General features: G+C 39.3%; 1 protein-coding gene across 1 annotated transcript in view; it reads left to right on the top strand.

Annotated features, from left to right (window-relative positions):
- The window catches only part of LOC118237589 (thioredoxin domain-containing protein 16), a gene marked incomplete at its 5' end in the record, with an annotated part of 55,337 nt that overhangs the window by 2,627 nt on the left and 28,091 nt on the right, over window positions 1–24,619 (top strand). Inside the window, 7 exon segments of the mRNA XM_035452819.1 lie at window positions 8,363–8,453; window positions 11,567–11,717; window positions 16,778–16,944; window positions 17,282–17,342; window positions 20,398–20,521; window positions 23,128–23,271; window positions 23,823–23,882. Of these exon segments, the coding sequence (XP_035308710.1) occupies window positions 8,363–8,453; window positions 11,567–11,717; window positions 16,778–16,944; window positions 17,282–17,342; window positions 20,398–20,521; window positions 23,128–23,271; window positions 23,823–23,882 (798 nt within the window).

The raw sequence follows: 24,619 nt of genomic DNA, 5'->3' as shown, positions 1-24,619 counted from the left end.
CAATTTGCCTGTTCTGTTTACTTTTCAGGGTTCTCAGGCTTTGCTTTCCCCAGTTTCTAGTTGTAATTAGTGAAAAACATAAGTTATAGGGTTTCATTCAGCCATAGAAAAACAAGCATTAATTCCTTGATTTATATTTAATTGCTTCAACCTGATGATAATGTTTGAAATAGATTGGAAGGAGTAAGGGTGGTAGAATGAGGGGGAAAATGGGGAATTACTACAGTAATGCAGGCAGCAGATGATGGGATGACCTAGACTGGGTGGCAGCAGTGGAGGTGGGAACAGTGTGAACATAGGTTAGTGTTTTGGAGGTAGAGTATGATGACTGTATTTTCTGTCATAAAGCAGAAACAAAGATGGCTGTGCGGTGGTCTAGAAGACTTGAACATTTGGAATGGAGGTCTGGAGTTCCCTTTTTGACATCATACTTGTGAAATACACCAATGTAGCTGGTTATAACTAGCATGCACTTTTATGTTGGGGATGAAGACTAGGGGCACTGATTTGAGAAGAAAAGCTGTGATGCCCAGGAACACTTGAGTGTTTGCACTCAGAGGTTAGGAGGGACCAGTAAGAGACAAAAGGGGTGGTCTGTGTGCAGGCTTGCCTAAAAGCAAAGTGAAGCTAAGTGTTTTTCTCTCTGAACAAAGGCATGCTAGTTAATTTTCTTCCAAACTTTTCTCCTTATCTCAATGTATAGGATGCTGTGAATACAAACAAGAAGACCCTTTAGTTTATCCCCGTAAGGCTGAAGATGTGGAACAGGCTTGCCATTTGTTTACTCTCACAAATCCCCCAGTTGAGAGTCATCACCACTACAAAATGTGGTTATTTTACATGGCAAGCCCAGGCTTCTCTTGGGGGAGGGGTGTCTCTAGTTTCCACTGGGACACAGCATCACCTGACTTCACTCCAGAGTCCTGAGGAAGAACTTAACTTTTGCTTCTTCTTCCCTTCAGGTGACTCAGAAATGTGTCAGTAACTTAACACCCACATCTGAGAATGCTCTTGTCCATGAACTGAAAGTGTAATGTGCTGGTTTTTTTAATTATGGGAAGATTTAGACATAACTTGAGATTTGCTATATATTTTCTTTTTTCAAACCCCACCTCTAAAGATTTGCTATGTATTTTCAATTATAATTGGGTAAAAAATTTTAAATAACCCAGGCATATGTTGGCAGGTAGTATAAACATGATATTAACAACTCATTAGAGATGTTTGTTCCCAAGGCCTTTGAGAAAACACCATTGGAGGCCCACATCCAAACCAGTGGTTTACTTTTCACTCTGATTATGAGAGTTGACATCTCATTAGATTTTCTCCTCACATTGGTACTTTTGATTGCCTGTTAGTGGAAAATACTTTCATGAATACAATAATAGAGGTGTTTTGCCAATGACTCACCCTCTACTGTGCCTCATATGAAGTTAGCCTGGAGCTTTCCTTTAATACAATCTCAGGTCTCCCCTCAGCGATATATATGGCTGGGTCTAGGATAAAGAGGTAGGAAAGCCACCTGTTTTGTCACACACTCCTTGACCAGCGGTGTTACTAACCTGGGAACCATTCAGAATGGGAAAGTCTTACCTTTTCAGATCTGGGGGTCCTCTCTCTAGGGCTGTGGCCACCTTCTGATGGTATAAGCTGCCTCGACTCTAGTTCTTATGAGTTCACCCCTATCATTTGATCCAGCAATCCTAATTCTGGGCTTCCATCTAAAGGAACCAAATCTGTACCGTGAAGAGGTATCTGCTTTTGTGTCCATTGCAGCATTTAGTTGCAATAGACAATTTACAGGAACAGATTTATTTGCACTGGTTTCAGGACAAGTGGTCATAAATGAGCTGTTCAGAAAGGAAATGGCCAGATCTGAAATGAACAGTCTCTTCTGCACTGGTTTCAGGACAAGTGGTCATAAATGAGCTGTTCAGAAAGGAAATGGCCAGATCTGAAATGAGCAACCTCTTCTGCACTGCTTTCATCAGTATCACACATTCCCGTGATGGAAGAGAGGGTGTGTGTGTGTGTGTGTGTGTGTGTATGTGTGTATTTGAGAAGTCTTACTATGTAGTACTGGCTGCCTCTGCCTCTGGAGGGTTGGGATTAAAGGTGTATGCCACCCACCATGCCTGGACAAAAAATGTTCTTTTTGGAAAGAGTTTTGATAGACAAGCAGGCATTGGATCCTGTTTGACACCAGAGTAACCATCACAGAAGCCATGTGTGGATAACAGATGATCTTACTAGAAGGGGTACATGCTTTCTCTCAGCCATGTTCTTGTAATAAAAATGATGACTATAACATTGGAGGAGAACAGCTGGGACTATGAATAGCATGGAGCATCGTCCCTATTTTAGCTGAAAGGAGGGCTTTATTCACAGAATGAAAGACCCCTGAACTCCATCTCCATTTTAGGTTTCTGTCTCCATTTCTGGAAGCTGAAGCAGCAGGTGTGGAGGGAAGCCCACAAATCTTTACTTGTAAAATAAACACAAGTGATTCTTACCAGGCAAGCTTGGGAAACATCACTGCATGCTGATTCTCAAGCTCCTCTTTTGGGCACCAGCCACACTCCCCACCTATGGAAAAGGAGCTTTCAGGTCTGGGTTCAGAACAAAGCCTTTCCCACTCAGTGGATATGCTAGCTATTAATGTTCTTATGTCTGAAATAAAGGAGCCAGTTATGAAAGAAGTGAAATATTTTTGCCTGCTGGGCATGCGTGCCTCATCCTTCTGTTCAAGTGAGAGTTATGACTTAGTGACGTAAGTGGACAGGAGCCTATAACGCCAAAAATGACTTTCTTCTGTGAGCCATTCCACAGTACAGAGGCATTTCCATGTTTCTGAATTCTTTTGCAGGATGTCTTCTCAGGATTTAGTTATCAGCAGGAGCCAGGAAACTCCAAACATTAAAGTTGCAGCCACTTCTCTCCAATAAGGGGACCATTTCTGTGTATACTCTGAAGATGGCGGTTGGGGCTAGAGTCAGTGGAAGAAGGTTTGCTTGCATGTGTGAGCCCCTGGGCTCAGTGCTCACCACTGCAATGAGTAGTGGGGAATGGGACACTGCTGAAGATGAGATTTTAAGGAAAATAGCAATAGTTGTGTTAAATATAGTGAATTAAGAACTACTAGTTGGCCATAATGCTTAGCAATACAGTGATTCCCAATGACCTCGAGCAATGCAGTTTCTGCAGATTAATACCTATCAATCACGAGAGAACAGGAGAACAATTGGAGATGAATATAGAGACCCATGAAAGGAGTTTTGCTGTGAGGGAAGGGGAAACCTGGGTATTGTCTGGGAGAAAATGTGAGGTAGAGAAGAATTTTTAAAGAAACTTGTTTGTGTATTGACAAGAAAGTGCTGGTTTTGAAGAGGGAATGCATCATGCAGGGGAATGACTGCAGCGAGAGCTCTCAGTGGGCAAGAGGTGGGTGGAGTCTAGTGAAAGGGGAGCTGTGGTTCTGTCTTGGGCATACAGAGAGTTCATCTATGGCAACGGGAAGAATGAGACAGAGTGTGGCATCAGTCTAGGGAAGTTCATAGACAGATACAGCTTGGGGAGCAAATGGACTTCCCAGCCCCCACCCTCTGTGCATGCTTGTCTGTGGAGGCCAGAGGTCAATGTGTGTCTCTGAATTTTTCTCTTCCTTACAGTTTGAGACAGAGCTTTTCTAGCTCGAGGTTTTCAATCTGTAGGTTGCAACCCCTTATGGTTGCTTAAGACCATTGGAAATATCAGATATTTATGTTATGATTCATAGCAGTAGCAGAATTACCATTATGAAGTGACAACAAAAATGTTATGGTTGGGGCACCACAACATGAGGAACTGTATTCAAGGGTCACCGAATTGGGAAGGTTGAGAACCGCTGCCCTAGCTGAATCTGGAGCTCACTGATTCAGCTGGACAGAGTTGATCAGCAAGCCTTGGGGATCCTCCCTTGCCCGGTGCCCATGCCAGAGGAGCAGTAGGTGGTGATTGACTTCAGGAGTTTGGCCCACCAGAATGCAAGGCACTGATGGGTGAATCTCAGAAAGGCAAGGCCCCAGGGGCTTCAGCTCCAGAATGTCCCTTGTTACTGCTTTGCCTTCACATTTTTGCTGCTACCATTTTTCTCTGGTATCTGGCATGGTGTGAATGGGCTTTTGGGGGCATCCCCACTGCCTTTAATGTAGTATGATTATCTCATGGAAATATCCCAATCTCCTGGGCATTTCTGCCTGCATATTGTTATGAAGATGATTTCCTCTTAAGCTGTACTGTTTAAGTGAAGCAAGGATTTTATACAATAGTAGTGTTAGTTTAAATAGGATTTTGGTGATTGAGGATATTTAATATAGTAAGGGATTTCTCTTGAGGAGCCATATCGACTGTGGCTTAGATTAATGCTTAAGAACAATAGTTATATACCAGAAACTAGGCTAGCTCAAATTCTCTTAATCTTAATGTTGGGAGATGTGTTCACAAGTTTCAGTGTGCATCATAGCCAAAACAAATCTTCAAATAATGACTTAAATTAGGTTAAGGTGTTTTTTTGTTAATGGCTTTGAGGTAGAAAATCTTGGGAACAATTTAAAGTTGAGAAAGGCACATAGTTGAGTGAGGGACTCTTTGGGGTCAAGAAACAAGACAGCCTGGTTTTTATTAGCTGACATGCCTTTCCTTCTAGGATGGGTTGGTGATCAAGGGTGATGATTAATTCCTTGTACCCATTTCTGCCCTCAGCCTCCTGATATAAAAATCTGCTGATGAGTGGTTATGCACCTTCAGGATTTAAAGTAGAGCTGACTGATAGTTTTTCATATATAAAAGTTCAGATTTGTGGTTCTTTTAAGATTTTTTATAAGATTATCTTTTAAGATAAATTAATGTAATGAAGTGATTGATCCTTTCCTTATAACCACAAAATGCAACCTGCAAAAAACTATTTGAGAAAAATACCTTGCTTGCTTGCACTCTGTTAATCTATAACAAATTGCTTGAACATGAAAGTATATAGGTTCTTGGGTATAATTTGTTTTTCACTTGTAATATGTAAAATGTTTAATCATGTAAGGGATATGGAAAACATGTTCTTTTTTAGCAGCATTCAGTGTAATCATTCACTTTAAAATAGGATGTAACCACATTGTAATTTTTATATTGTTTGAAAGATTTTGTTGGAATACATAAGCTGTAAGGAAAAAAATAAGAATAGACAGATGTGATACACCTGGATAGAGGTAAGAAAAGGAAGGGATGAGAGAGAGACAGAGAGAGAGAGAGAGAGTGAGAGAGAGAGAGAGAGGATAGAAAGACCCTGAAGGTAGGTGTGTGTGTGTGTGTGTGTGTGTGTGTGTGTGTGTGTTTTCCCCTTTTCTGCTGGCCCCAGAGAGTTAATTTTGCCCACATGCCAGCCCCAGAGAGTTAAGTTTTATTCCCTCAGATAGAAAATTCAAATTGAGTGGTTAGCCTGCTTACTTTGTAGCTTCCCCCTCAATCCCTGAGCTGCTGAAGGCTGGTCTTCATAGTGGCACTCCTCTCCCCACCTTCCCAGTGCTGAGATTATAGGCATTCACTGTTGCACTCAGATTTTTGTTGTTGTTGTTGACAAAGAAAGAGATGAATTAGTCAGTTAGGAGGTTTGGAAATAAAGAATGCATAAGCATGACTGCTCAGACCTGTACTCCTTGCACTGGGTTGCCATTTGAGGACAGACAGGGCTTTATAGCAAAACTGTGTCTCAAACATTCAAAATAAATAAGTTGATAATGAAGTTTAAAAGAAGATGATTGCTAGGCAGAAATAATATTTAATATTAATGTCAGTAACTGAAAGTGAGATTATTGGCTAAAAGGTTTTGTTTATTTTCCCTCTTGCAGGGTGTAGGTACAGAATAGGGAAAGTATTGGACTTAACATGAACTGTGTACTAGCCCATTAGGCATGGCAACAATTGTAAATATTGGCCATGTAACCCAAACTTGATTAGGAGAGAAGCAAAGATCAGAATGCAGTGAAAAGCTTCATAAAGTTGTAGTCCCAGAGCTTGGATCATTCCCACAGCAGTTAGTAGTAAAGGCCGTGTTGGAGTAGAGAAGGCTAAGAACTGACAGTGAGGATTTTGAAGGAGTCATTCATATGGACAATAAACTCACCAACACAGTAGAGTTGGTGAGAGTGACAGGGTGGGGTAAGGAGGCTGATCCTGGCTGCAGAGGCTCATGCAACAGGGTGATGGTAGTGTGTGGAGTAATCAGAAGTGAAATTCGAGTTCTGAGGGATTCAGTGGGGAGGGGAAGATAACTGTCTGGAAATAGCAAAAGAGAACACAATGCATGACAAAGAGGGAATCGTCAGAGAAGCTCTTTGAGAAATTTGCTGAGCTAAAGGACTTGAGCTTCTAAGCTGAAGTCATTACAGAGCCACACCCAGGATATTAGGGTGAAAACTATTCTGAAATTTTCTGGGGTGGGGTGAGTGCAATTAAAGGTCTGTGATGGTTAATTTTCATGCTCAGTGTGACTGCATTTTGGATCCCCTGGAAGACACACCTTTGGGTACATCTGTGAGGGTCTTTCCAGAGAGATTTAGTATGAGAGGAAAGACCAACTCTAAACACGGGACCTCCATTCCATGGGCCAGGGTCCTGGGCTGAAGGCAAAGGGAACAGGAGAAAGCAAGCCGAACACGGTGTTCATCACCCTGCTTCCCGACTGCAGATGCTGTGTGGCCAGCTGCTTCGTGCTCCTGTCGCTCTGCCTTCCCACCATGACTTCATTGTCAGGAGTTTGGTCCCATTAATGGGAACAGTATTTGAAAGTACAAGGACCAAGAATGAGAATAACATCAAACTTATTAATTGCTGCTCTTAAGAGAGATGGCTGGAATCTAGTCTCTAGCCATCCAGTTGTATATTGGGTTAATTGTAAAAGAATTAAGATACTTTGAGAAGTATAGGATGGTGGCAATTGTTTATTTCATGTATCTTCTTATAAGATGGTTCTAGAGAAGGGAGAGAGGTAGTAACAGTAAACAAGATGGCAGGATTAACAGGTCAAAGGACCCAATATAAGACAAAGAATAAGGAGCCTCAGAGTGGCAGCTGTGTAAGACATCAATAGATGATGATAGAATGGGCCAGTATGCTCTAAAAAGCATCTCCAGGATGATAGGCTAGCTAATGGACCTGACACATTTGAAGACGTGAGAAGGAAAAAGAAAGGCGTCTAAAGAAAAAATTGTAAAGAAATAGTTACAAGTGCAGTAAAAACAAATGTGCTCATAAAAAGGAAAAGTAATCTGTCATTCTGCTCTCTATGGCTCATCTATAACTAACACTCTGAGTCATAATGTAAACACTGAATAAGATGTGATAAAAATGAGATCCATACCAGAAGGGCTAAGGGAGTATGAAGAATGTACATTTCTAGAGTATCTTTCACAGTGGGGTATCCAAAAATAGCGTAGTAACTTCATATGCCAGCTACATTTGTGTATCTGCATGTATGTGTTGATAGCAGGTGTCAGGAAATGAAGGAATAAGAAGGACATTTATGGGCTTCCACATAAACACCAAAAGAATTAATGAATGAATTAAAGTGAATTAATATTCTGCCTTGAATATTGGAGATGGGGTAGAAAGTAGGGGAATGGTTTTTCTTTTCTTAAAATGCCTTATTGAATTGTCTCTTAAAATTGATAAAAATAGGGGCTGGAGAGATGGCTCAGAGGTTAAGAGCATTGACTGCTCTTCCAGAGGTCCTGAGTTCAATTCCCAGCAACCACATGGTGTCTCACAACCATCTGTTATGAGATCTGGTGCCCTCTTCTGGTGTGCAGATATACATGGAAGCAGAATGTTGTATACATAATAAATAAATAAATAAAATCTTTAAAAAAATTGATAAAAATAATATACCTATAAATTTGTAAAATGTAAAATATAACATGAAACTTGTGAATTCATAGTACTCCTACTAATTAGAACAATCACATTTGTATTATATTCAAGGATAATTATTTTCTATAGTCTCAATAACTTTATAAGCTTGAATAAGATATACTCTAAATTTCTTTAAGATTTATTTATGTGTATATGTCTGTGTGAGGGTATGTCACGTATGTGGGTGCCTGAGGAGCTAGAAGAGGGTGTTGCTTCCCTTAGAGCTGGAGTTACAAGCTGCTGCATGTGGGTCCTGGGATATGGACTGAGGTCCTCTGGAAGAGCAGTAATCGTTCTTATCTACTGAATCTTCTTTCCTTTGTGCTTTTCCTGAAATTAGTAGGTAACAAAAGGGTTAGGATAATTCTCAGAATAAAAGTTTGCATGGAGTCACATGCTAACTATCTCCCTGTCTCCTCTTCAGAGCACAGAGCAGTCATGGAAGCCGCTTTTGTGTACGGGACCTCATATCAGTTTGCCTTGACCACAGAATTTGCCCTTTTAGAAAATATTGGGTATGTATGAAAAACCCAGGGCAATGGTTTGGCTTTTGGTTGTTGGCATATTTCATGTTGCTTAGTCAACATTTTCATCACTGTCATGCCTTGGATTTCTCTGAAGGAATCACATACACTTATAAATACATAGGGAAACCTGGGATGCCTTTATTACTCTGTTAAAAGCCACTCTTTGACATTACATAGAGACTGTGGTAGTTCAGGGTGACTAAAGGCAATGGATAAGCCATGTACTAGAGTGTCACAATGGCAACAGGAAGCATTTTAGGAATAGACCTGTAGTGATCACATAGTGGTAAAATAACAGTTTCAGAATTAGGCCCCAGAGAGTCTTTTGAAGGTTCTGTAAGTCACTTTGTCATAATAATCCTAAATGTACTTGAGGCAGTTTTTGAGCAGAATGTTTAATTTTCTTTGTCTAACTCATAACTTACAGTTCTAGGTAGAATCCCACTTTTCAGGGCTTTTCGTGGTGAGGGTCAATCTAGGCTAAAGTTTCTCCTTTTAGCACTTAAGATCACAAGAAGTAACCAATGAAATTTAACAACCAAGTGTAGCCTCAAAATCCTCTCCCAGAAAATTAATCCAAAGCAAGACAAAAATGCCGTAGCATCTTGTGGTTGTGCCAGAGTTTCTCATGTGCCCACCTGTTGACCTTTCAGGACATCATAGGCTTTTGCTTTTACTCTTCTGTAGGTGTCAGGTTAATTCCAGGACAAACAGACAGGTCCTCATTGAGTTGGGCTGGGAACTGAAGAGTGTTGGTGCTACAGTGAAGCCTCTGCGTTCCCACTGCTCACTTCTTCACAGTGGATTCTCAATGCTGTTTTCAGTCTGTTATTGAACTTCTCTTTTTTTCTGTGACATACTCTTCTAAACCTCCAGTACCCCTCCCCCTTTGGGTTTCTGTGAGTAGCAAACTAAGGGCCCCTGATTAAAGTAGCTTTCCAGCTTGATTTTACTTTGGAGTCTTTGATTGGAAGTACAGCCCAGCCCAGGATATGCTGTGCTCAGCACTTTGCTTCCAGCAGTGGTTGCAAGCAGTCCAGCATTACGCCTTGGGAAGCTGTGCACTTTCTTAGAGCCTTAGCTACATAGTGGTTGTTTTCCTTTGAAATGCACGTTTATTCTACCTTTTTATGAAGATTTTATGCCTCCCCATTCTGTGTAAGCTCTGTGATCTTCCATCTCTTTCCCTTCTCCTTCCCACTTGAGGCAGAATGAAATATTTCTTTGTTCCTCATAGCATCTCATATATTATAGTTTATAAACTTTGTTTTAGCTGTTCCCCTAATACATCTCTTTTTGCTTAAGCCCTTAAAGGATCCAAGTAGTCTTATTAGTCTTTACTGTTTAACATAGAGCTCGTTTTATTCTTGAGATTAAATTAAATTACATCATTTCTCTCTTCCATGACCTCCCTCTAAACCCTCCTAAATACCTCTTCCCACTTTCCTTCAAATTTATGACTCTTTTCACTGTTATTGCATGCATATATGTACTTGTGTGTGCATATACATTCCTAAATATAGCATGTTGAGTTCATATGAAGTTACTTGTTTGTGTTTTCAGGACTGATCACTTGGCACTGGACAACCAATTGGCATGCTCTTTCTGGGGAGGGTCACCTCTCCCACCCTGCCTTTCCTCAGTTGGCTGTAGTTGTCTGTGTAGAGTTGAGGCCTCATGGGCTTTCCTTCATCTAGTTTGACATACTCATTGGTGTCATCCTTGTTCATCTCACATTTGAGTAGTCATGATGATGAGACTTAATGTGTACAACTTCTGATGTTACTAGGAGACACAGTCTAATAGCAATCTCCCTGATCCTCTGACTCTGAATCTTTCTGCACCCTCTTCCACAATGTTCCTTGAGCCTTAAGTGCAGGAAGTTTTTTTAGATTGGTACTGGGCTCCACAACTCTGCATTTGGACTTGTTATGGTTCTTTGCCATGCTCTGTCTTGTGAAGAGAAGTTTTCTTGATGAAGGATGAAGACTGCTGTTACCTGTGGGTATAAGGGTAAATGTTATAGACTGTTGTTAGCGATTATGTTGGCTTAGAAAATTAGTAGTTGTAGATTCTTTTCCAACAACCATGATGTCGCTAGCACCGAGTAGGTTTCCAGAACCAAGTGTGGGCTCCTTGTTAAGTGGTCTTAAGTCCAATTAGGTAGCTGTTGGTTATTTCAAAGGTATGTGTGTCACTCTTAGGGTTATACTGTTATGCTGGTTGTTGATGTAATTCACAGGCATTGTAGGTAGGTAGGACTGTTGGTTGCCTCCCTCTTTGAAAGCTTGCATGGTGCCATCTGGTACTGTGAAAGCTAGTTCTCAGAGAGGAGCCATTCAGGTCCATTTCAGCTCAGGGGCCTCTGGGCACTATTTTTGAGGTAGCATAGAGCTTTAAAAATAGCTATTAAATAACTATTTATTGATATTGTTTCACTTATCACTGACTCTATGGAATCACATGGTAATCAAATTAAGAGTCAGTGACTATTCAGGCATGATATTTTAAAAATGAAGTATTGAAGTGTTTCTTAAAAAAAAGTGCTGTTTTAATTTTGGCAAAATTTAATATTCTCTTAAGTTCTCATATTAAAATCGTGCCCAAACCCAAATTATAAACTCTGCTTGCCCAGTTTTGTAATTTTCAGGTGGATAGACTCCCACAGCTATCACAAGGTTTCCATTTTAAGACAGAGTGTAGCTAGTGTTAATTCAAAACAGCTCTGGTTTTAAATTAAATGTAGAAAATTTGTATTACAAAGCTTCATTTATCATAGTTCTATATAAATATAGTTTAAATATACAGGTATATTTAAAACACCTGTGAGTTTTTTATTAAAACCTATAACCCAATCTAGATGTTAATGTATAAAAGGTTTTGAGGAGTTTGCTCAGATATTAAGGTTAATTTCCTTAAATATTTTCTATCTTATTTTGTTCAAGTTGACTTTATTTTTAAAATTAACTCTTAGATTTTTGTTAAAACAGTAATTCAATACATGAGGGTTAAACAAAAGATTATTAGTACGTCCTTTTGGATTGTAAAAGGATTACACATTGAATTTCACCAAGTGTCTCTTATTTGTTTTCAATTTGCAGCTCTGAGAATATAGACCGTGCACATCTCTACTTTTTTCATTGTAAAGTGGTCTTAGACTTGACTGAACATTGTAGAACAACACAAATGGAACAACCATTGACTACACTGAACATTCATGTATTTGTCAAGACAATGAAAGCACCTCTGTTGGTATGTGTTTCATTTTACTATACCAGATGTTGACACATGAAATTTAGTAAGTTTTGATTCACAGATAAATGTTTACATTGATGACTATATTTTAATCTCTTTTCTTTGGACACCTCACTTTCATTTCACAGCATTTGAGAGTAATTTCTTGTTAAATTAGAATATAAATTGTTTTTAAAATAGTATTTTCATTTGCTTCATCAGAATATCTAAATATAACAAAGACGTGATAATACTGTGTAATAGATGTAATGAGTGCAGATACTTGGTGAGTGTTCAGAGAGCAAGCCAATTATAGTTAAGACAACTCCTTTTTTTGTGAATGTTTTAATTATTCTTTAAAAAGTTGGTAGCTGTTGCAGCCATTGGCCTATTGTGACTCACTTTGGTTAGCATTAGTTCTCATGAGTTCTAGAGACACATTTGATGAGGGTGACCCGCATTTTCTCTGAAATGTTAAAGGCCTTTTTTGAGTATAAGAAAAGCCTTCAGTAGATTTTTCTCACATGATACATCTTTAAAAAATGGCTCGTGTGTTTTACAAATAATCTGGATAGCACCACAAAGTGTAAATTAAAAAATGCAAGTTGCCCCATCTCATCAGTCAGAAAGTGAATAATACGTGATCTCACTTTCATTATCTCTGCACATTAGGCAGATGGAGTGTGGGTGGCTCAGTGGACAGACAAAGAGTGTCACCTTGTGGTGAGAAGCACTGTATTTACATCTTACATGGACTTAACAGAAGAGGAAGAAACTGATAAGCATCTAAAGGGATTATTCTTCTTAAGAACATTTCACTGCTATCAAGTGGCACTATTCTTTAGGAAATAGTGTCTCAAGTGTTGATTTATGAAAATACTAAGAAATCAATGAGTAAGGTTTTATAACTCCAATGTTTTCATTTTAGGGAGAAGGAGATACTTGCTTTGAAAATTAACTTCATAAATTCATTTTCAACTCTGTTTCCCTGGCCTTTCTAATTTTTGTTAATACCTTTCTTTTTTGCACTGTTAAAATCCTGTTATTTCCAGTCTACTCTGTAGTCATAATTCCAGCCTTTTAAAAAGCTAGTCTTTACATTTAATAGACTAAGACTTAGCCAGTTACACTTTCAATGACTTAATCTTTTAGCTCTTTATCTTAAAAAAAAAAAAAAAACTTTTTTTTTTTCAGTTGGATCTTGGTTGCAAAGAAGTTTCTGGTTTGTTTTTGTTGTTGTTGAGACAAGGTCTCATTATGTGACCCAGGCTGGATTTGAATTCTCTATATAGCCCAAACTGGCATCCAACTCATGATTCTTCCTACTTCACTTTCCACACGCCCAGTTTAAGAAAAAAAAATTAAAGTAAGTAGCTAATAGATCTTTTTCTTTGACAAAGAATGGCAGGTATATCTTGCATCCATGGGAAAAATACCCTTTGGATTTGTTTTGATGTCTTTGAGGAACAATAGAAGGGAGGGGACAGTTTATCCCCCAGAGTTCTTCACCATTTCTCTCCAGCCTTGTTTTCTTATACAAGTTGGGTACAAAGAATTCTCTGAATTTTGGGCTAGCATGACTCATCATGCAAAGGTGCAGGTACCAAACCCAATGACTTAGTTCTACCCTGGGACCCTATATACATACACATACACACACAAAGTAAAAGTACAAACAAGTGAACACACAGGTTTTTTTTTTTATCTACCTACCAGTAAGGGTAGGATTATAACTTATACTAAACTTAATAAAAATGTTTTTCTTCTTGCTATGTATATCTTGAAGTCATCCTTTCCTACTTTCTACTCATGAATTTCCTTTTGTTCTATACTTAAACTATGTTTAAGTAGATACTCAGGAAAGAAATTCTCTGATTTTATTTCATTTTATGGCAGGAGTTATGCAAATAAATTTGAAATGAGAAAAAAAACTCCTAATTTTGAAGACTGTAGTAAGTTGGGAATAGGTTAATCATGGCTGCGCCTGAAAACATGATATGCATAAAGTCAAGGATTAGTGTAGAATTGTCTGTGAATGTACTCTTGAACCCTTTTATAGTTGAGTGGTGCTTTCTGGAACTGTGGGGTACAAATGACTCTGTTCTGCAAAACAAATATTAAATTGCTAGAGTTCAGAGTGGTGTTTCTTTCAAAACTTTCACGAAATAATGCATAGGCATCTCCTTTTTAAATTGAATTCCTTTTATTCTCCCTGGGCTGTTAAGGAATTGATGTGGATTTTGAATCTTGGTTAGACAGTAGAAATCAGAATAACTGACAGCACAAAGCCAGGAAAGATCTGAATGCAAAACTGAAGGGACTGTGGAGGAGAGATGGAGAATGAGAATCCAAGTTTTGGCCCAGTGTTTCTGGAAGGGTGTGTAAGAGCCAAGAAGACCAGACTAGCAGCCTTCCTGCAGAGGAGGGACGTGGTAAATACAGGGAGCTGACAGTACCTTGGGAATGAGTGAAGACTGATGTCTTAATCTTTATGGGATAAGCAGATGTCAGAGTTCTGATCTGATGTGGTTACCTCTAACTTTGGATTTGGCCACATTAGTATTTGAGGTTGTTTTTTGTTCTTAATGAGTATCTTTGAGGTATTAAAACAAAGTGAGGTCAAAGCCTTTTGATAGGAAACAATCCATAAGCCACAATTGAGTGTAACAGGAATATGCTTTTTGGTGGCATGGCAAGGGGTAGGGGGGCACTGGGAGAGTACAGATTCTAACCTGTGAGACAGATCACTAGTTGATTTGAAGCACTGATTTGTAGTTTGTTCTTGTTCTGTAGCCCCAGATATGCTCAGTTTTTAGAAATAAATTAACTAATTAATTAATTAATTGAGACAAGGTCTTATAGTTTATAGCCCTATACTCTGGCTGCATGGAACTCACTTTGTAGAGTAGGCTGGCCTGAAACACACAGAAATCTGCCTTCCCCTACTGTTGGAGTACTGGTATTAAAGAGGTGTACCACCAACACACTCAGTTTCCATGGTCACTTTACACCAGTGGATCTCAACCTGTGGTGTGACTCCATTGGAGATAGGAATCTTTACACAGGGGTTGCATATGACCATTGTAAATATCAGATATTTACATTGTGATTCATAACAGTAGCAAAATTACAGTTATGAAGTAGCAACGGCAATAAGTAAATGATTGGAGTGTCACCACAACATGAGAAATTGTATTAAAGGGTTGCAGCATTAGGAAGGCTGAGAACCACTGCTTTACACTATTCTTCCTGTGTCTACACGTTAGTCACACTATGTACCTTTGAGGTGCAGTAGTCATTGGACTTAGCAAAGTAGCCTGGGCTCAGCATTTCGAATCTGAAATAACTTGGTGTGTTTACTTTAAATTTATCTGTTAGGCAAACAAAAGTAGAAAGTAAGACTCAGACTTGTGTGTGAATAGTATATGTCTTAGTTAGGGTTTCTATTGGTGTGAAGAGACACCATGGCCATGACAACTCTTAGAAAGGAAAACATTTAATTGGGGCTAACTTACAGTTTAGAAGAAGTTTAGTCCATTATCATCATGATGGGATATGGCAGTGTGCAGGCAGACATGGTGCTGGAGGAGCTAAGAGTTCTGCATCTTGATCCACAGGTATCAGGAAGTGAATCAAGTACTACACTAAGTGTAGCTTGAACATAAGAGACCTCAAAGCCTGCTCCCACAGTGACACACTTCTTCCAATAAAGCCATACCTAATCCAACAAAGGCACACTTCTTAATAGTGCCACACCCTTTGGGGCCATATCTAATCATTGCAGTGTGATAGTATTTCATTTTAATTCACATTGGTGCTTTTGTATATATGTTCATCTCTCTCTCTCTTTAAAGGCAGACAGAATTTGGATACTTAGATATATCTGGTGTGTGTGTGTGTGTGTGTGTGTGTGTGTGTGTGTGTGTGTGTGTGTATCTATGTCTTAGATGGAATCTGGTACCTGGCTATGTAGCTCAGGTTGGTGTGGGACCTGTCCTGTAGACCAGGAAAATCTTGAAACTGGGGCAGTTCTTCTTCTTCTTTTTTTTTTTTTCCCCGAGACAGGGTTTCTCTGTGGCTTTGGAGGCTGTCCTGGAACTAGCTCTTGTAGACCAGGCTGGTCTCGAACTCACCGAGATCCACCTGCCTCTGCCTCCCGAGTGCTGGGATTAAAGGCATGAGCCACCAATGCCCAGCCTGGGGCAGTTCTTTAACTCCCAGGTTGTGCGACTATAGGCATGATCCACCATATCTGGCCATAACTGTACCTGAATTTTAAACTATAAATCTTGACTATAAATTTGTATATGTTTTCAGTCTCAAATAAATTGAGATCCTAACAGAGATCCTAACTTTTACTTTACCCCAGACCTATTTTCTCTCTCTGTCTCTCTCTTTCTGTCTCTCTCTCTCTGTGTATCTCTCTCTCCCTCTCTCCCACCTTCCCTCCCTCTTTCCCTTCCTCTCTCCTTCTCTCCCTCCCTCTCTCCCTCTCTCTGAGACAAGGTTTCTCTGTGAAGCCCTGGCTGTCCTGGAACTCACTCTGTAAACCAGGCTGGCCTCAAACTAAGGAGATCTGAGTGCCTCTGACTCCCGAGTGCTGGGATTACAGGCATGTGCCACCACTGTCTGGTTCCAAGGACATTTTGGAATGCTGACAATTTTCTCTACAGTGGTCACTTACACCTGGTAGACAGAAGTAAAGCTTCTATTTCAATCCCAAGAGAGACCTTCAAGCACAATAATTTGATAAAAATGGTAAAAGTAGATATATGTTTATAGTGTTTTTTTCCCTAAGAAGTATTTTGTTTTTTGTTTATAAATTTAGATCGAAGACAGGTGAATTAAATTTTTATTTACTTCACTTCCTAGAGACTAATTTGGTAGTAGACAGTGATCTATACATTTTTAAAGATTATGTTTCATGTGTGTGTGGGGAGGTGGTGGTGGGAGCTGGGTGTATGTGCTCGCACTAGTGTGCATGTGAAGCACGCGAGAACTTGTGAAAGTCAGTTCGGTCTGTCATGTTGGGTTAATACTATACAGTGAGGATGTCTTGCCTTTTTTTCTAAATGAAGACGGAAGTAGCTGAAGATCCTCAGCAAGTTTCAACCATTCATCTACAACTAGGATTACCACTGGTTTTTATTATCAGCCAACAAGCTACATATGAAGCCGATAGAAGAACTGCAGAGTGGGTGGCATGGCGTCTTCTGGGAAAAGCAGGTGTTCTGCTCTTGTCCAGGTATCACATGTTGAGTGTTAATGATGCCTTCAGTGTAGTTTTCCTTATTTTTAATATGGCAACCTAGTCACAAAATCCCTTTAAATTGAACAGATTCTAGTATTGTCAGGGCAGCTACTGAGCTGAAGACGATATACTAGTTACTAGCTTGATTAAAATTACAGTGAAGACAGAAAATCCAGCTGGTACTCATTTATACATGAAGTTTCTCAATCTCACCAAAGTGTAATCTATTCACAACTGTTTTGAATAAGAACATATAGTTTTGTTTTAGATTGACATCGTGGGTGGCTTCTTCAGATTAGTGAATAAAAAGTTTATTTCCACTTTGTAAAAGGGACTCTGTGGACATGGACATTCCTCAGCATGCTAATGTGGCCTTCAGAAGAGCAGAGAAGGTTAGTCATTGGACACCCTAGTCTATAACACTACCTCTTTTAGTTAAAGTAATCCATGTTGACTGAAGTAATGCATGTTTATTATTGGAAAGATCTTTAAATTATCATTCTTTAAATGCATAATGCTGTTTTTATTTTCTAATGTGTCAGTCTCTTTTCCCATGTTCACACATAATTTTTTTCTGAAAACATATCTGACTCTTGCCTAACACTATATTTAGTTATTCTTGTTATGTAATGCCTGCCCTTATAACTTGTTTTGAATATCACTGATTCCTTCCTCTGACAAAATTTCTGGAAGCAAATTTGCCAAATGAAATGAAATTTGTTTTATTTAGTTATTTTTTGGAATATGGGGTCTCTACTACATAGTCCATATTGAACCTTCACTTAGAGTACTCCTGTTTCAGCCTCCTGCATGCTATGAATGCTAGGGTTACTGTGTTAGTGTGTGTGTGTGTGTGTGTGTGTGTGTGTGTGTGTGTGTAGCATTCAGGTGCTATGACATATGTGTGGAGGTCAGAGGACAACTTATAGAAGTTGGTGTTCTCCTTGTACTCTCTGGGTTCCCAGAATTGAACTCAGGTCTTAAGGGTTGGCAGCAAGAGCCTTTCTTTAGTACCTGGGAGTATAGATTAATTTTATGTTTATAGTTAGATAGGAAATTGAATTTTATGGATGAATTCTCTTAAAAGAAGTATTAGTTCTACTATTTGATAGAATGTAAAATTAACCAATTTTGATTCCTTCTATTTGCAAGAAAATTATGTATATTCATATTCCTCCTCTTTTGTCTTGATATATAGAACCTGCAATTTTTTGGTAAGAATTTTCACAGATACTAGTTGTGACAGAAAGCAAGTGAGAATTTCAATTCCTCTCTTTTGCCTCTTATCAGGAGGGCATCTGTCTTTAGCTGAAGTACACTTTAGATGCTTTTCTCTTTGCAGTAATTGTGGCATTTGTTTCCTTTTTTGTTTAATTTTAAAACTGAAGTTTAGAGTTTTGGTTTTATTTTATTTGCAAGGAAGTAAAATGTTTTGGATTAAACTGCTTTGTTATATATTATGGATCAAGCTATCATGTGACAACGAATACTAGAAGGATGTTGGGAAAGAGAAGCCCTTATAAAGTAGTGAATCCTGCCATAGCCATTGTGTAAATCAGTATGGAAGGTTCTCAGGAAACTAAAAGAATAGCCTAACATAGGCCTGGGAACCCACGAAAAGCTGCCCTCGCCAGTGAGTGTCTGTAACCACAGAGCTCTTCTAATGAGAAGGACAACAGACCCAGTGTTAAGCAAGGGTAGAAAGGGAGAACACAAAAAGTTGTCTTCTGACCTCCATGCATGTGCTGTGCCATCCCCACACCCCCATTCACAGGTATGGGCCTTGTCTTAGTTAGGGTTACTCATAATACTGTTACGAAGCACCACGACCAAAAGCAACTTGTGGAGGAAAAGATTTATTTGGCTCATACCTCCACATCAGTTCCTCACTGGAAAAAGTCAGGACAGGAACTCAAAACAGGTTAGGAATGTGGAAACAGGAGGTGATGCAGAGGCCATGGAGGGGTGCTGCTTACTGGCTTGTTCTCATGGCTAGCTCAGCCCGATCATGCCCACGCGCTCTCTCTCTCTCCTCTTTCTCTTCTCCCTCTCCTTTCCTCCCTCCCCCTTTTTTTCTCTCTGCCTCTCTGTGTTTTTGAGACAGAGTTTCTCTATGTAACCACCTTGGCTATCCTGAAACTCACTCTGTAGACTAGACTGGCCCTGAACTCACAGAGAACTGCCTGTTTCTGCCTTGCAAGTGCTGGAATTAAAGGCATGCACCACCACCACTAGGCTCAGCTTGCTTTCTTATAGAACCCATGACTACCAGCCCTGGGGTGCTACCACCCACAATGGGCTGGGCCCTCCTCCATCAGTCACTAATTAAAATGTCCTACAGCCTTGCCTACTCAAAGTTTGATCTTCTGGATGCATTTTTCTCAATTGAAGTTCCCTCCTCTTAGATGACACTATAGCTTGTGTCAAGTTGGCATAAAACTGCCCAGCACTAACATCATTCACGCACATGAACATGTACACACACACTTTATATACACACATACATAAATAGTCCATACACAAAAGGATCAAAAGAAATACAGGAGCTAGAGAGACAGCCCATTTGTGAAGAGTGCTTGTTGCTTTTGCACAGGACTGAAGTTGTGTTCTCAGAACCCACAGCCACTGGTAATTCCAGCTCCAGGGGCTCTGATACTCTGGTCTAGCCTCTATGACCACTACCTGCACTCATGTGCACATAACTCCCTACACAAACACAGTTTAATAATAAATCTTTAAAAATATCTAAAAGTGAAGCTATGTTATGATCCAGCTATACCACTCTTGGGCATCTGTCTGAAGGACTCTTAAGTCAGCAGACCACAGGGATATTGTACATCCATTCTTATTTCACTATTCACAATAACTAAAAAGTGGAGTAAATGTCTATCTGATGAATAGGTAGTGTGGGACATGTGTACAATAGACTTTTTGCAGCGGTAAACAGAAATGAAATCATGACAGTTTTAGGAAAATGGATAGAACTACTAGAAATCATTGTGTTAAGCAGACTTAGAAAGATAAATACTGCATGCTTTCTCTTGTATGCAGAATCTAGGGAGTATGTGCATGTGCATGTGTGTGCGTGTGCGTGTGCGTGTGCGTGTGCGTGTGCGTGTGCGTGTGCGTGTGTGTGTGTGTGTGTGTGTGTGTGTGTGTGTGTGTGTGTGTAAGAGTCAGCAAACTACAAGAGGGACCATGAGGGGGGAGGGAGAGAACTTGAAAGGGGAGGAGGGTAAAGCGTGAAGGAATACAAGTGACAAAAGCAGCAGGGGGATACTATTTAGCAGGAGTCAGGAGACCCCCAAAGATGGTGCAAGAAAGTTGTGGGAAGGGCAGTAGGGCAGAGAGACAAATGAGCACAAAAATATGTTGACATATTTGAAAATGTCATAATGAAACCTGTCACATTGTATGCTAACTGGAAGAATTAAATAACATTTCTAGGAAGTGCCTGTGGAATTTCTGGTGTTAAATGATGTTGATTTAATAGTTTCCTATGTGGAAAATAATATGTACATTGAAGAGATACAGGAAGATGAAGATGGAGTCCAGAAAGGTCCAGATCTGGGTAAGAACTGTAAGACCACCCATTCTGCTGTCCCTGCCCCCAGTGTGGCAGTAAAATACCCAGTAGATGAATGTCTTTCCTAATGCCATCTCATCCAGGCTCTGAGGGAATCTGGTGAGGGTAACGTGGAATCACATTTGTTGTTTGGTGAGTGGATGAAAGGGTCTTTTTTTTTCAGATTTTTTTTAATTTGAATTACAAACAAGATTGAATTACATGGCAATCCCAGTTCCCTTCTCCCTCCTGTCCTCCCCTACTACCCCCGCCCCACTAAAACCTACCTATCACATACCCTTTCTTCTATTCTTCCCCTGACTCAACCTTTCTGGTCCCTCATGACCTCTGCATCCTTCCTCTTCTTCCCTTCTTATTCTCGTAGCTCGAAAGGGGCTTTCTTATGCATTTTAGCACATACCTTTACTCTCTAGGCTTCCAGCTTCCCACATTTTTGCCCCTGTCTCTCGCACAGTCAGCTCTTTTCACCCACTGGGCTGACTGCATCTTACAGAGCTACACAAAGCCATGGCATATTTCATTTTTATTGTTCCTCCTAGGAAATGAAGTTGTAATTAACATTATTGTGCTTCTAGTTGTAAATTCGTCTGGTTGTCAGCAGTATTAGTAGTGAATTTCAGTAATATTTTAATACTAATTATCAGTCACTTCTGGCTTTTATTCTCATGGCTGACATGGCTTTCTTGATTAACAATCAAGTCCTCTGTGAGGACCAGCCTCACCTTTGACTTACAAATGAAGAATATGTTTTCACAGTTATGTGACTTGCCTGAGGTCATACCAGCAGCACACTGGTGGAGCCTGGCCCAGAGCTTAAGCAACCTGACATGAGGCTTATTTGCTATCATTATCATTACTAATGTTTTTCATGATATTAATCTTACTCTGTAATTGCTTACTTACTTTTTCCTGTGCTTGGCTAAAGTACAAATCTCTGAACCAGGGATCATGTCTTATTTTTATGTCCTACTAGTGAATATTTGAATGCTCTGTGTATGCCACTGTATCATCACCAGAATGTCCAAGACGCTCCCTCCCTCCCCTTGAGGTGCATCCGTTATCATGATCAGCATCGCAATGCTGTTCTTAAATAAAAACTTAACTGCTACTAATGGCCTGCTTTCTGGTTGAGCTGAGCACTGGTCCTCTTCTGGTGTGTAGAGTGGAGTTCCTTGTGTTTCCTCCCCAGATTCCCTCTGACCTTGATCATCTGACTGAGTTCTGCTCTTTTTGCTTCCTGCTCTGCTCTGTTCTACTTGGGGCACCTGCTTCTGTCTTGGTTTAGTGAGATTCCTCTCCTCAGTGGCCGTTGCTTATTTCCAGATTTCTCTGTGGAAGTCATGTCTCCTCTTGCCTCCCTCTGTCTGCTCCAGTTTGCCTTCAGTACCTGCTGTCCTCTCCGAGCCTGTTCCTAGGTTTTTGTTTTGTTTTGTTTTCTTGGGGGGGTGGGGTGGGCAGATTCACTTTTTTCCATTTTAACCTCCTGTTGCATGTAATCTATATTGGCTGTTGGCATTGTATAACTTTGTGCATGTATGCACAAATAATTCCCTCTCTACTTTGAATCATCTCATTTACAGAGAAGTAGAAAAAGGTTTTAGGAAAGAATTAGTCACAATGGGATTTACGAGACAAGTATCTCCCAAAGGAAATAGCCAAAGTGTGAGTTAGAATGGAGAATCCTGGGTTCCATAAAAAGGCAACACTTAGAAAAAGAAAAATATGTGTATGTAGTGTATAGTACACAAGGAGGAAGACCTTTAATGGTTTTGTTATTGAGAGTATAACTTTTTGGTGCCATGGGAGGAGGGCGGCCCTCCTTAAAGGAAGTCAGTGTACGTTTAGGCTTTTAGGGTTTCCTAATCCAAAGTTCTTGGCTCGTTTTTCTACCTACAATTCACACAGTTTAGTCTAGAGTTTTCTTTTGTCAGGCAGCCTGTACAGTTCCATCTCACTAGTCATTTCCTTCTCTTAGTGCCTGTGCGTGCTCAGCACTTTTATGTCTCAGAGCATTTGCATCATATAAAGCATTCTTTGTATTCCTTGCCTGGTAGACTTTAGATCTCCTAGTCTAAATTTCCCTATCAAGATCCATCACTGTATCTTTTACCTTCAAACTGATCAGAATTTGTCTTGTATCTTTATTCGTTGATGAGTTTATTGCCCTGCTTGTCCATTGATAAGAGAAGTGCCATGTGGTCAAGGATGAGTCTTAGTAACCATTTATCCCACTGTTTATCACCATGCTTGGCACACTGTGGGCCCCAAATAAGTAAAAAGTGAAAAGTGGTAGACTCTTTTAGGATTCTAAATTAATACAGTGATTAGAAACAAAATTGTTTGTAGAATAAAATTAAATGATTGCTCCAGGAATTGACCAATTTTTGTGATTTCTGGGTCAGAAAGCGCCCCAGAATCATTAAGGTATAACCAGGCAACTGGGGACTTTTCTAAGTATCATATATACTGTTTAGACAACATGGATTCGGAAATTTGTATGAAGTACTACTTTTCCTATGATCGCTGATGGCATTTTGAGTATTTAATTATGTAATCTGTATGTAAATTAACCTCTCTTTAAACCATTTTAGCTATTCAAGATGATGAAGTGGCAGAAACTGTTTACAGAGATAGGAAGAGGCCATTACCTTTGGAGCTGACAGTGGAGTTAACACAGGAAACATTTAACTCGACAGTCACAACTTCTGACAGCTTAGTGCTCTTCTATGCTACTTGTACGTATGCTTTTTGAAAGGACACTATATTACATATGAGGACCCTTAAAGTAAGCAGGCTTTATGTTTGTTTTCTATGTAGTATACATTGTAAAATGGCATAGTTTTAATGTTTCAAGTAGACTGCACACATTGAAGCATTTGCTTTTGATTCTAAGGAATTAAATTGACTTTTTCTAGATATATAATTTACAAAATGAAGGTTAATTACTAAGCTAGAAATTTAGCTAGTTACTTTGGACAACTAGTATGATTAACTGTAACTATTTTAAATAAATTGACATCCTTATAGTAGTATAGGAAATCTGTTATCTTTAAGGAATAACCATTTCACTGTATACAGTATGAATGAAAAAGTAAGTTGCATTTGGAATCTGTATAAGTGATTGAATAATATCTAGTACTCTGTAGTATGATTGCTTGTTATTTGGAAATGCTAGTTTTGGTAATTCCCATAAATCTCTACATGTGTTTATGTGTGTGATACAAGTATGGTTGCTCCGTAGATAAGCATGTCCTAATGTCTGTTGAACTTTTTGATTTTATTGTAGGGCATGCAGTGTCCATGGCATTTCTGCAATCCTATATTGATGTGGCAATTAAATTGAAAGGTATTATCCAGGAATATTCATACTTATTTTTTTGATCCAAATATGAAACTTTTTGTAAAACTGTTTAAAGATGCAAACAAACAAACCACACATAAAATTTCAGATTATGACCCTAAAGTTAAATGAGTAAATCAAGTGAGATAGTGGTGGTATCTCTACCAGTTCTTTTATCATTCAGGAGTGTTTTAACTATCCTGAGTTTTTTTATGTTTCAATGTGAAGTTTAAAATTGTCATTTCAAGATCTGTGAAGAAGAGTGTTGGAATTTTGATGGGGAATTTGAATTTGTAGATTGTTTTTGGTAGTGTGGTCATTTTAACTATAAATCCATGGGTGTGGGAGATTTTTCTATCTTCTGATACCTTCTTCCATTTCTTTCTTCAATGTATCAAAAAAGGTCTTAATCATACAAATCTTTCATTTTCTTGGCTAGAGTTACCCCAAGATATTTTATATTATTTGAGGCTGTAGTGAAGGGTATTGTTTTTCCTGATTTCTTTCTGAGCCTGTCATTTGTCTATAGGAAGGCTACTGATTTTTGTGAGTTAATTTTATTTCCTGCTATTTTGCTGAAAGTGTTGATCATATGTAGGAATTACCTGGTGGAATTTTTAGGATCACTTAATGTATACTATTATATCATCTATAAATAAATATTCTTTGACTTCTTCCCTTCCTATTTGTATCCCTTTGGTCTCCTTTAGTTGTCTTACTGCTCTAGATCAAGTGCTATATTG

Source organism: Cricetulus griseus, assembly GCF_003668045.3.
Source record: "Cricetulus griseus strain 17A/GY chromosome 1 unlocalized genomic scaffold, alternate assembly CriGri-PICRH-1.0 chr1_1, whole genome shotgun sequence".
NCBI lineage: Eukaryota > Metazoa > Chordata > Mammalia > Rodentia > Cricetidae > Cricetulus > Cricetulus griseus.
Note: the sequence above shows the minus strand (reverse complement) of the source record. Positions and strands in the feature narration are given on the sequence as shown.